At 48.5% G+C, this 12,561-nt stretch overlaps 1 protein-coding gene across 2 annotated transcripts in view; it reads left to right on the top strand.

Moving 5' to 3' along the window:
• TENM4 (teneurin transmembrane protein 4) overlaps positions 1–12,561 on the top strand; it is a 2,958,785-nt gene that overhangs the window by 2,906,636 nt on the left and 39,588 nt on the right. For both annotated transcript variants that reach the window (XM_078058602.1, XM_078058603.1), the window contains 2 exons: positions 3,580–3,812; positions 7,450–7,604. In XM_078058602.1, coding sequence (XP_077914728.1) covers positions 3,580–3,812; positions 7,450–7,604 — 388 coding nt within the window. The remainder of the gene's footprint in view (positions 1–3,579; positions 3,813–7,449; positions 7,605–12,561) is intronic.

The raw sequence follows: 12,561 nt of genomic DNA, 5'->3' as shown, positions 1-12,561 counted from the left end.
CCGAGGGCCTGGTGATGCCACAGCGGAAGTGGCCAGTTAGCCGGTGGAGGAGAGCAGGGCCTGGGAACCCAGGGATGGCCGTACAGACGAGATGACACTGGAGCCGGGTCTCAGGATAGGGTCTGGTGCTCCCCGGTGGGGCAGGGCAGGGCCGTTTTCAAGGCCCTGAGAGGCAGTGTGGGCAAATAGGAAGAACACAGCCTTTAGGTCAAGAAGATTGGAGTTGGAAACCCATCCTGCCACTCAGCAGTCTCCAGCCCTGGTCAAGTCACTTCACCTCTGGTAGTCTCCGTTTTCTGAAATATATATATTTAAAAAACAACAATCACCTGCCTTACACAGTAGTTGTGAGGAGGGTCAGGCTCTGTGTATAAAGTTCTAGGATGGTGTCTGGGACAGAACAAGCCCCCAGAGGTGGTAGCAGATGCTCTCGTACCAGCGACAGTCATCTCGGCAAGCTCTGCCCCACCGAACGGTGGTCCTGCCCCCGGCAGAGGTCCAGTGGCTGCTCCCTAGGCAGGTGACATGAGGAAACAGTGCCCTGAAGGCTGTCGAAGAGCTCTACCTACCGGAAAGGGCTGTTGAGATGTCTAATTTCATTTGATCCTGATGACAAGCCTGTGGGCCAAGCAGAGCAGAAACTTCATCAGCTGACAACCGAGGGACCTACAATTTGAGCGATGGAGGTGACTTGCTCAAATTAGAACCCACGTCTCCTAAGCTCAAAACTAGCATTTTTTCCCTACACTTCCCTGACCACCAGATGGCAAATATGTCCTTGAGCACAAAAGATGGGCCGCAGCTCTTTCAGACTCTCTGGGACAGTCCTGCCAGTGCCAACCCCTTCTGGAATTCACTGAGCTGAGAAACTGTACATGAGTGACACGTCTCTGGGTCGGTGCAGGAAGACAGGAGCCAGAAACTCAGGGGGCAAATCTAAGTGGACAGGGCCCCCACCATACTCCCTCTGGGACACATTTTCTGCCAAGGTGGATAGCACCAGTTTATCATGAGCGATGCACAAAGAGATGAAATGATCTCCCCCACCTCACAGCTGTCAGCGGGAAAGCAGAGAGGTCAAGGTTGCCCTGCAGGGCAGAGTGGGATCTAAGGCCTTCTGTTTAGCCAGAGTCCGTGTCACCTGGGAAGATTAAAGGATAAGTCTCAGGGGGCATTTCAAGATAAACAGGACATCTCTCCTGTTATCAGTTTTCCCCAAAAGAGAAGCGAAAGAAACACCAATAATTTGAATGAAAATGATATTTAAATAAGCTCAAAATGGAGATGCCATCCATTTAAAGCCAATGGCTACTATGCCCTGGAAGGCACCAAGTTGAACATCGGAAATACAAAAATGAATACAATCCCGTCTCTTCCCTTCAAGTGTTGACTGTCAGATTTGGGAGACAGCCTCATAAATAAATAGTCACAGCATTATGTGAAGTATCCTGTTACCCAGTTATGAACAGATAGGAATCTCCACGCACAGGGGTCAGGGAAGGTTTTGCCAGAAAAGATACCATTGAGCTGACACCTGAAGAATGAGTAGAAGTTCAGCAGGGGGACAGAATATTCCACAGAGTGGGGATGGAAGGTACAGAGAGGTGTGGAGGTGTGGGGGAGGAGGGGACAAGGTGCTGGAGTGCAGGCCGTCTGCTGGGAGGAGGCTGGGGAGAAGAGACAGCGGCAGCGTGTGAAGGGCCCTGTGTGTTGCTCGGCTGGGGAGTCTGAACTCAGCCCAGAAGCCATGGGGAGTCCTGGAAGGGAGGGCATTGGCACAGGGGTGACGGGACGATGTCTGGGTTAGAACAAGGAAGAATGGCCTGGGGAGGACCCAGGCTGCAGGCGGAGAGACCTGCCTATTATTTGAGAAGGATGAGGTGATGGGACAGTTGTGTTGGGTCTACAGAGGAAGGACAATTGGAGAAAATCATGTCACCTTCGTCTAATTCAAGGAGAGACAATAAAGAGAGGCTATCTTGGGTCTGGGAACCTGGCCCTGTTAAGAATCAGCCAGTCCCCAAGACAACGCCCAAAGCAAGGGATGGTTATGATGACAGGCCAGATTAAGACCTTCAGAGACCTTGACACTAAAAAGATGACGATGCCCCCGTCTTCATGTGTAATTCAAAAAACACCAATCTGTAAAATAAAATTTTGTTTTTCAAAAGGACCCAAAACCTACATGCCTGATAAAACGTAAAATCACTTCCTTCTAGACTTTTCTGATTCTCTTACTTGCATCTTGAAGATTTGTACAGTGCCCCTCCTTTGCTGGCACTGCTCAGTCTGCCCTCTGAATCCCCAGCACGGTTTGCATCCCACCATCCAGTGAAAGTGGCCAGTGTCGGGCCATCCAACCTGAAAAGAGGGAGAGTCCCTTGAATCAGAAGACCTTCCAGAGGCTTGGAAGTGGCTACCAGTATTAAGATGCAGTTTGAGGGCCTGAGAATGACCAGGCCATGCACAGGGACTGAAAGTTAGCTTTCCAGAAGTTAGGAGTCCAGCTCCAATTCAGCCTAGACTTGGAAGAAATTATAAAGCAGTAGCATGTGATAGGACAGTTCAGGTTTAATTAGGGAGTCCTCTCCAACTGTAAAAAAAGACATAATGACTGGAATTAAAATAACAGTTACGATTATTGAGTATCTATGATGTGCCAAGCACTATGCTAAATAATCTTCAGATATGATTTTATATAATTTTCTCAGTACACCGACAAAGTAGCTGTTCATACCCCATTTTGCAGAGGCTTGAGGCTCAGAAGGCCAGCTAACTTGCCCAGGTTTCAGAACCTGGAAATGACAGAGCCAGACTTGGAACCCAGACTGATCTGATTGCAGTACTTGTGCGTTTTTCCTGCCATGTGCCCAGGGCCACTGCCTTGTCTCTGCCACCCTCCCTAAGGTCATGGTCTACCTCTGCCTCCCTCTGTCGGCAGAGCCTTGTCTTTAGGACTGGTTTCCAGAAACAGAACTGCCCCCTTGTTTTCTTTCTTTTTCCTTGGGCGTTGCTGCAAATTACAAACTCATCCTGCAATTCCTTATATCTGACTGCAGAAGGGAGACTCCTGGGCTCCTGATCAGTATAACGTAGGTCTGAGTCGACAGAAGACTGTATTGTCACTGACTGGGAGTCAGAGCTGGCCAGGGTCTTATCAGCCAGTCCTGACGTGGCTGGGGGTGGGACTGCCATACAAACCCAAGGGAGAAAGGCTTGTGTTTTGAACTCTTGAAGTGTTTTTTTAGAGGCAAGCCCTGTCGTGTTTCTGGCTTGGATTTACAGACCACCCATGGTAAGCCTCCCTGATAATCCTTTTAAGAAAACACGTGTTGAGCTCCTCATATGGACATGGTGCTGGGCCGGGCATCACAGTCATTGGCAAGAGCTTCTTGTATTAACAGTTAGGTAAGAGGGATAGTGAAGCCAACCACTGGGGTCAGAAAAATTGCAGAACCGTCACCCAAAAGAGGGACATCATCCCCAGGTGACTTTTTGCTTGGATTCAAGCTGTACCTCTGCGGTCTCCTGATGGAAAGGAAGAAAGTGCTCACCAAAGGGTGTGTCCTTATTTCACAGCCATAGCCCAGCGCACAAATACTACCTGACCACGGACCCCATGAGCGGGGCTGTCTTCCTCTCGGACACCAACAGCCGGCGGGTCTTTAAGATCAAGTCCACCGTGGTGGTGAAGGACCTCGTCAAGAACTCTGAGGTGGTCGCGGGGACAGGTGACCAGTGCCTCCCCTTCGATGACACTCGATGCGGGGATGGGGGCAAGGCCACCGAGGCCACACTTACCAACCCCAGAGGTAAGGCCTTGCTTTTTAAACTCAATCGGTAACATTGACGGGGGTCCTGATAATTAACTTCCCAGGAGTGAGGAGTCCAACTCCACACTCAGGCTTAAAACTGGAAAAAATTATAAATAAGCCCCATGTGATAGCAAAATTCAGGCTTCATACCCACTCCATTTTCAAAAGAAATACATGCTTATCCTTGTGAAAGCATTTTGGAAAATACCAAGGAGTCTACAGGGAAAAGTTAAAATTGTCACAATTCCACCTGCCAGAAATATTCCCAGGTAACATTTCCTGTCTTTCCTTCTAGTCCTTTTTCTGTGTGTTGGTGTGCATGTGTTTGTGTGCTCACCAAAAACAGACAAAGTTGTGGTCACGTTAAAAAACTGTTTTGGTAACCTTCTTTTTTTTTTCCCTAACTGATATATCATGAACATTTCCCCATGTTATTAGTCTTCTCTGCCCTCATTTTTTGTGGCCATAGAGCATTCCATCAAATGGATGTCCCATCATTCACTCCTCAGTCCCCTCCTGTTGGACATGTATGCTCTCTCATGTTATTGTTTTATCAGAACATTGCAGCGTATCAGCTTTGTAGATGCTCACATGCCATAGGACGGGTTAACTGTTGGCTTCAGTTTTGAGTCCTTCAAAAAGTTAGACCTCTTCATACCCACAATTACAATTTTCCATTCACTTATTCAGCATGTATTCACTGAGTGTGCAGTGCACTATGGTTGCATAGGTAAGTTCGATGTAGCAGAAGAAATAAGACTTGAATGTGAACCACTAATGTGGGAGAGAGAAAGGGGAGCTTCTCCCTGAGAAGCAAGGAGACATGTGCACAGGACTCAGAATTCTATACTTCATAAGGTATCCCACAAAAATGTCATATGTGATTATATTAGTAAATGGTGCCAGATTTCAGGGCATCTCCTGGACCCAGCTCTGCCCCTCATGAGTAGAATTAATGTCTGTGACAGTGGTTGGTAAAATGCAGTCGGTATGTGCACTTTCCAGTCAAAGCATTCGAGTCTAGTGAAATCAGGCTGTTCTGTATTCAGATTCAGTCATTGTCACCTCATAGCCGTGTGAGTTTCGCAGAGTTCCTTAACCTGTCTGAGCCACACTTGCCTCGCCTATGAAATAGAAATGTACTGCACAGTCGGAGTACAGATTAAATCTGATCAGAGTGAAAATGCTTAGTTCCGTGGTTCCAGGCACCTGATAAACATCTCATAAATAGTGACGTCTATTACAATTGTTATATTACATTACATTATGTTATCACACTATATAGCATCATATCTCATCTCATCTCATCTCTCTCACATACCTGGACTGGTCAGGTGGTAACTGTGGGGTAAGTATTGTGACTTCCGCGGTCCCAGTTATGATTTCCTAACCCTGAGCGAGTAGTAGCCTGCAGTGGAAAGAACACCAGGCTTGCACTTAGGGATCCTGCATCATGATTTGGTCCTGCAGCTCCCTGGCCTCTGACCTCCTCCTCTGGGCCTCAGTTTTCCCATTGGTAAATGAGCAGATGGGGCTCCATGGATCCCCAAGACCCCGTTCACTTACAGCATTCTGTTCTCTCAGAAGTAAACGTTTTTTCTGAAAATGTTATTCTCCCCAGGGCTTTCTCAGTTGCCCCCCCCACACAGATGCACGCACGCGGATGCACACACGCGGGCACCCAGATGCAGCGGCAGGGAAATTGCCCCAAAGTCTGTAATTAACCCCGAGAGAAATGACAAGGGTGCCACGGCACGCAGACACTTCACAGAAGGGAGGAGAAAAGATGTCCATCTATTTAGCACAACAAAAGGAGAAAAATCTGAAGTAATTAATCAGGGGGCAGATCACTTCTATTAGCCTGTGCAACCAGCTTTGTAAACAAGAAACCCGATTGTTCACACAGCACTCATCAGTCCCAGCAGATGGAAGAAAAAGACAGAGCATAGCCAGGCAGACAAGAAAACTCCTGTCCTGGTACTTACAGAATGCAATTAATTTAGACTCTAGGCAGGGACAGAAGAAAGGCATCCCTGCCTGAAGGCTGCCTTGTCCTCTGTGTGAAATCGCCCTCCGGCCCTGAGCAGCCTAACGAGGGGGTGGACAGACCTACTGCTCCGGGGAGTCTTCAGCACTCAGAGGCCCTGGGGTGTCTGAAACCACCCCAGTCCTGGACACATGGACCCCAAGAGCAAGGGCCTCCACAAAGCACTGGTCAAGTTCTCAGAATTCTCAGTCACTAGTAATTATGGAGGGCTAATACAAGTGTCAGCTATTATCCTCCCCGTTTTGTTGACAAGAAAGCTGAATTCAGTGAAGTGACACGGCCAAGGGTCTACAACTGGAAAGCTTTCTCTTGCAAGTGCCTCTACCCTTCTTTCATTTCAGTGCCCAGAGAAGCCTGAACAGAACACAACTGACTGGACTTTCCTTTTCTTCATCATGTCACTCCCTGGGGCACTCGGCAGGGCCCTGACTCATTTCCGCCCTCCCCCCTAGCCTGTGTGCTCCCTGGGGGCCCATCTTGTCTGTCTCTCAGCCCCAGCACCCCTGAGCAGTTCTCGGTTTGGTCGGGCTATGTCTAACCCTTGGGGTGGTAATTTGGGGTGGAAATCAGTATCACCCATGATAAAACATATCTTAGTCCCAGTCCCAGCCACCCCCAGAATTAGTATTTCCAGGAGTGAGGCCAAGCAGGTATACGTTGGGAAAAATAAAGACTCTTCTGGTGATTCTGATATACATCACTGGTTAAGAAGCACTGATTTATTGTATTAGAGTGATTCTCGAACTTTGTTTTAGATCATTACCACCTGAGGTGCTTGTCAAAAATACAGATAGATATTCAGGCTCTGCTTGAGGTTTTCTGAACCAGCTCCCTGTGGAGTACATAATAGAAAACGCACACACATCCAGGAGTGAGAAGTACAAATTGAGAACAATCCCTTCATTTAAGAGCTGAGAATACAAATGCAGAGACATCCAGTGACTTGCCCAAGGTCACACAGCTGGTCATGGAGAAAGTGAACGGTGAATTCAGACTGCTCTCATCCATGTGCCTTTCTTTAGACATTTATTTCACCCATATTCTCTACACACATCCAAAGCGTTCATGTTTAGGCTCTATACATCTATAATAACCAATAAAAATAAAATCAGAATAGAAAACAGGAAGGATGATTATCTTGGGAGAAAATAAAAATTGTTACCAAAAAGGGAATTTGATTATTATAATTAAAAGGCTTCATAAGTAGATTAACTTAAATAATTCACAGTTTTGACATTGAAAAAGGTTCTCCTTACCACTACCTCTAATGCTTGACAAACCCCCAGAAGCAGGAGTCTGGTTTTGGCGGCTAGCTAAGCTGACAGGCAAAAATCTCCAGAGGCAGTAAGGTGGAAGGACCAGAGTCCTGGAGAATCAGAAGACTTGAGTTCTAATCCCTGGTCTGAACAAGTCACCCTAAGCCCCTGGGCATCTGTCTTCAGGACTTTAAAAGGGGAATGAATCCTGTGGGGAGGATGTCCTCAAATCACAGAGGGGAGGTTCTCCATCAGCCTGGAAGGTTCCATGAGCATGTCAGTTGTTACCACCTCTAATGATGCATTCCCTGTTTCGGCTTCTCTTTCTCAGGCATCACGGTGGACAAGTCTGGGCTGATTTACTTCGTGGATGGCACCATGATCAGACGCATTGATCAGAACGGGGTCATCTCCACCCTGCTGGGCTCCAATGATCTTACCTCGGCCCGGCCCCTCAGCTGTGACTCTGTCATGGATATTTCTCAGGCAAGGAGAAAGCTTTGCTTGCTAGAACCCTGGGGCTGCACGCTCATCCTCTCACCTAATACCCAGCCCTCCCGCCAGCCCCCCATCTTTATACCACACTAACCCTTGAAGAGTACACTCTTGGTTCTGGGCCTGGGAAAAACACTAAGGACAAAGAGATGAGTAGGGCATAGCTTGGTGCTCTGGGAGTTCACCATCAGGGGAGACAGGTGGGTGACAGAGGGATCTCAGGGGAGAGTGAAGAAATCTGCCCAGGGAAGTTTCAAAGGCAGCAGAAATTCACGTGGTATGAATTTAGATCCATAGCTGCCTGTGAGTTTCCTCTTTGGAAATACTTACAGTACCTGGACATTGTCTTTTCTCTTCCTGTACTATAAACTCCATGAGGACAGGAATTCTGTCCATCTTTTCCTCTGCTGTAACCAGAGGTATATGGTATACGGTAGGAGTATAACCAGTATTTGGTGACTGACAGATTGAATCCTAGCTTTGCCACTCACGAGCTGATTAATTTTAGACATGTTCCTGAAGTCCTTTGAGCCTCTCTTTTTATATCTTTAAAATGAAAATCATTGACTTCAGCCTGGCAGGATTGCTTGGAGAAAACATGAACAGTGAATACTGGGCTGCTAGCATTGCGTGGCTCTTCAAAGGCGGTCAACAAACAGAAGTTCTGGTGCCCACTTTCACAATGGAAGTGCAATCTGTGCCAGGTTTTGAAGGTGAAATAGGGGTTGCTGGTTGGCAAGGAAGAACGGAGGCATCTCACACAAAGGGAGCAGCATGTGCAAAGGTACAAAGATATTAATGGGCCTGCAACAGTCAAGGATCGTTGGAAGTTGGAAGGCATTGGAATAAAGAAGCAGCAGTTGAAACTGGAAGCATGATTTGGGGCCAGTTAGGGAAAGGCTTTCCCGTACCATGCCAGAGAGTTTGGACCTTAGCAGGGAACACCGGGAACCCAGTGTAGACCCGGTGACTGGCCATTCAGCATGTCCTTAGTTTGTCCCACAATGTCTTGGCAAGGAAAGTGTCCTTTATTGCTCGGGCCTTTTGCAGGGCCTGGCCGGAGCTGAATCAGTGAACATCCTTCTTGCCAACATTAGCAAAACCAAGGGAAAAAGGAAGGCAGGAGTTACATTAAATTGCAGAGTGGTGTCAGCAATAACCTCACTTAGCTTTTTAAACCCCCTGCACAGAGGCCCTTTTCCACTGACTGCTGATCTGCTCCCTGTTCTTTGCAGGCCGCAGAGGCTGGGAGGCCTCACTGGCCATGCCTGCCTGTTAGTGGCATGTGCCGTGGAGCGCCGTCCCCAGAGCCCCCTGGCTGTCGCTGGCCATCCCAGCACCCGCCTCACACCCCTTTCAGTTGCTGGCATGGTTTTCTTCTGCGCCAACTAATGTGATTGTTACGCCCCCGAATGAAATCTGTTCTCTGCCACTTGTCTTCCCAGTTTGGCAGCCTTCCCCTTGCTGGCTAGAGAGTTTCCCTCTCCAGCCTGTGAACAAGCTGGAATTACCCGTCAGGAAGCTGCCACAGCCTGAGGATGTACGCGCGAGTACTTTCAATTCTCAAAATGGGCCCTGAACCAGCCAGCACGGGCGCTGAAAATTTTCAATCCACACATTGGAAAGCTGTGTAACTTTAGGTAGAGGTGCTCCAAGCAGCCAGATCCAAGTCTTGGAGGACAACTGGCAGATAGTGGAGTAGGGAAAAAAACCCACACTTAGCTTCAGAAATCCTGGACCGCAGTCCCTTTGCCCCTGGTCGTCACTACCCTCATCTGAATCGAAGCATGGAATTCTTTTTACCAAACTCTCTGGACACAGGCTGATATTTTTATACACACGTGTGGGCAGGGTACTGGCGTTCATTCTGAGAGCTTCCTCTGTACAAACACTCAGAGCTATTTCACTGCCCCCGGGGGAGCAGGGTGGTAAGCCAGAGAGCCAAGAACACAGCTCAGAGGCAAGAGTACAAAGCAGAGAACCAAGGAACTTGCACCAGCTCCCCTGGGAGGAGATGAAGACCAGGCCCAAGGAGAAACTCGAGGGAGGCATAGAGTAGAGAAGGAACAGAAGATGTTGCAACCCAGTCGAAAGAGGGGATTCGTTCCTAGCTCAGCAGGCTACAGAGTATAACTCTGTATGGAGGGTCCAAAAAGATTTCTTGAGAACTTAGCATGTGCCAGGCACTGTTAGAAATGGGAATACAGAGATGAGTATGACTTGACTTTTCTTATTTAGCTGTCACAATAACCCCAAGGGGTGATACTATCTACCCCATTTTACAGATAAGGAAACTGAGGCTTAGTGGGGGGGAAAAATGCAGTTATACATACAGAGCCCTATGCTAGGTTCCATCAGGGATGTGGAAATGAATTTTGAAGTGAAATCATGTACATAAATTGCCTAGCACAGTGCCTGGCAGCTAGTAATAAGCTGTAAATATTCATTCCCTTTATAATTTGCAAAGAAACGCCTTGTACATTGTCTTGTTTGATCCTCACAACTACTCTATGTAATATTTATTACCTCCATTTACAGATGAGGAAAGAAGTTCAAAGTCTTTAAGTAACACATGCCTGTAGTAATTGTGGGACTGAGACAAGAAGTGAGCTGTCCTGGCCTCAAATCCCTCGCGCTCTCTATGCCATTCAACAGTCATTCGTTCGTTCATCCATTTGGCAACCCATTTTTTTGAGAACAAATAAGTCTGCCACAAGGCAGTCATCTCAGAGCGCTTTGATAAAGGCGCAGAATATTCAGGAGGACAGGGGAGAGGGAGCTCCATCCCCACTCAGGACCGCAGAACACGGGAGCAGGCCGGAGGGACCACAGGAATTCTAAAGAGCCGCTCTTCCATTGTGGTGACGGCGCCCTGTGGCTCTGGGGAGGTGACATCAGAAAAGCTTGTGTGCTTGGTCTGCTCCAGAACCATCACACAGGCTCCGAGACAGAGCCAGGACGGACTCCAAGAGCACTGTTCTTCTTTCCCAGGTGCCTGTGTGCACGTGGCAGGAAGGAGGGGGAGCGCAGGAAAGCGCTTGCTCTTCCCCTCTCCCCCTTCCCCGCCCCTCCCCAGCCACCCATCAGGGAGGCATCTTTTCATCATAATGACTGGCAGAAAGGTCTGGGCTAGCAGGTCCCCAAGGTGCCACAGGACCAGAAGGCATAAAATATTTAGCAGCCAGTGTTGACAAGAAATGGGTTTTAGGAAATTGAAAATTCCCCTGTCACTTTAGAGTAAACTGTTCTTGATGCGGCCGAGGGCTCAGAGAGCACTGGGAAGTGGGAAGGAGCGCCTCCGGCCGGGCACTGGGCTCCGGCAGGCCAGGCTCCACGGGGGCCAAGGGGCCCAGGCTGGGAAGGAGGAGACAGGAAGACCAGGAAGCAGGGCCTGAGGAGGGCCCTGAGCTGAAGGGTCAGGGGGAGGTGGCCGCATCCCAGAGGTATGTAATTTGCTGGGGTTTCTTTTTATATTAGTAAACTACCACATGGACATTGTAGAAAATGCAAGAAGTTAAAGATTACAAAAAAGAATGTTAAAATTACCCCAAACCCGAGTATGATTAACATTTTGATGTATGATCCCAAGCTTTTAATCTCCCCTCTATCTGTAATTTATCTAATTTGTGGTTGCCATATTTCCCCCCAGTTGGGATCACACTGTGCTTCCAATTCTGTAACCTGGTCTTTTCCACTAATACATAGCAAGCATTTTCCCATGTCATTAAGTATCCAGCTATAACATCACCTTTAATGGCTACACAGAGTACTCTACCTTATGGGCGAACTAAATGCTATCACTTATTTAGCCAGTGCTCTGTTGTTGGGCATTTGAATTGGTTGCAGTTATTCGCCGTTATTGAAAATGGCTGTGATGTACACCGTTGTCGACAAGGGTGTGCAAGAGTGAATTCCTGGGAGAGAAATGTCTTATCTAAAGTAATATGCATGTTTAAGTAAGTCCGAAATTGGACAGAATGTCGAGGGTTTGTAGGGGGCTCAGGAACCTAAGGCGATGAATCCCTAGGGACGGGGGACACAAATCAGATGGAGGCGACACTTCAGCCCGTGTACAGTGTGGCTGGAGGACCCCTTGGGGACACAGCTGGCAAGTGGCTTCCCTCAGTGCCAGTACTTCCCAGTGTCCACCAACAAAGCATTCCTCACCTCAGACCCCGCCAGCTTCCTCCCCCGCCCCCCCCCCGCCGTGTGCCTACCTGAAAGCTCACCATCGTCCCTGCCAGCTTCCCAGCCTGGCACAGAGGAGACTCAGGCATGGCCCCAGGACCTCAGAACCCCTCCTTCCCGGGGCCACCTTCTTTAATCTCTTCCAGGAGGACGTGTTCTCTGAGGTGCTAGGAGCCATTATCTAGAGCAGGGATTCACAAACCTCCGTGTGCACAGGAGCCATCCAGGGGTTTTGTTTAAATTCAGAGTCAGTGGGTTCGGTGAGACCTGCCGTCCTGCATTTCTGACCAGCTCCTGTGCGACGTCAGTGCCGCTGCTCCAACAATCACACCTGACAGAGGAAGGATTCCACTGTGATTCCCAGTTCCCACGTTCGAATCACCCAGAAAGCTTTCAAAATCATGCCACTGCCTAAGCCCCACACTCAGGGGTCTGATTTCATTGACCAGAGGTGGGATTTGTGCACCAAGCTTTCTAAAACCACCACAGGTAATTGGAATGTGTGGCCAGGTTTGAGAACCACTGGTCTGGAACCGTCAGGGACCATGGCCATTTTGTCTTTACATCCCCAGCCGCTAGGCATGTGTTCATCCATGAACCCAGTGGGCTGAGATGCCGTCTTTCATGCAGGTATCATATCATCAGCTCATGTAGACATCTGAACAATTCCTGCCTCAGCCTCCAGACTCCTCCTGCCTCCCCCCCCACCTCCATCACATTAGCTGTCATTAGTTGAGCGCTCATTGTGGGTCAGGCACTT

The sequence above is a fragment of the Halichoerus grypus genome, chromosome 11, assembly GCF_964656455.1.
Source record: "Halichoerus grypus chromosome 11, mHalGry1.hap1.1, whole genome shotgun sequence".
Lineage (NCBI taxonomy): Eukaryota > Metazoa > Chordata > Mammalia > Carnivora > Phocidae > Halichoerus > Halichoerus grypus.
Note: the sequence above shows the minus strand (reverse complement) of the source record. Positions and strands in the feature narration are given on the sequence as shown.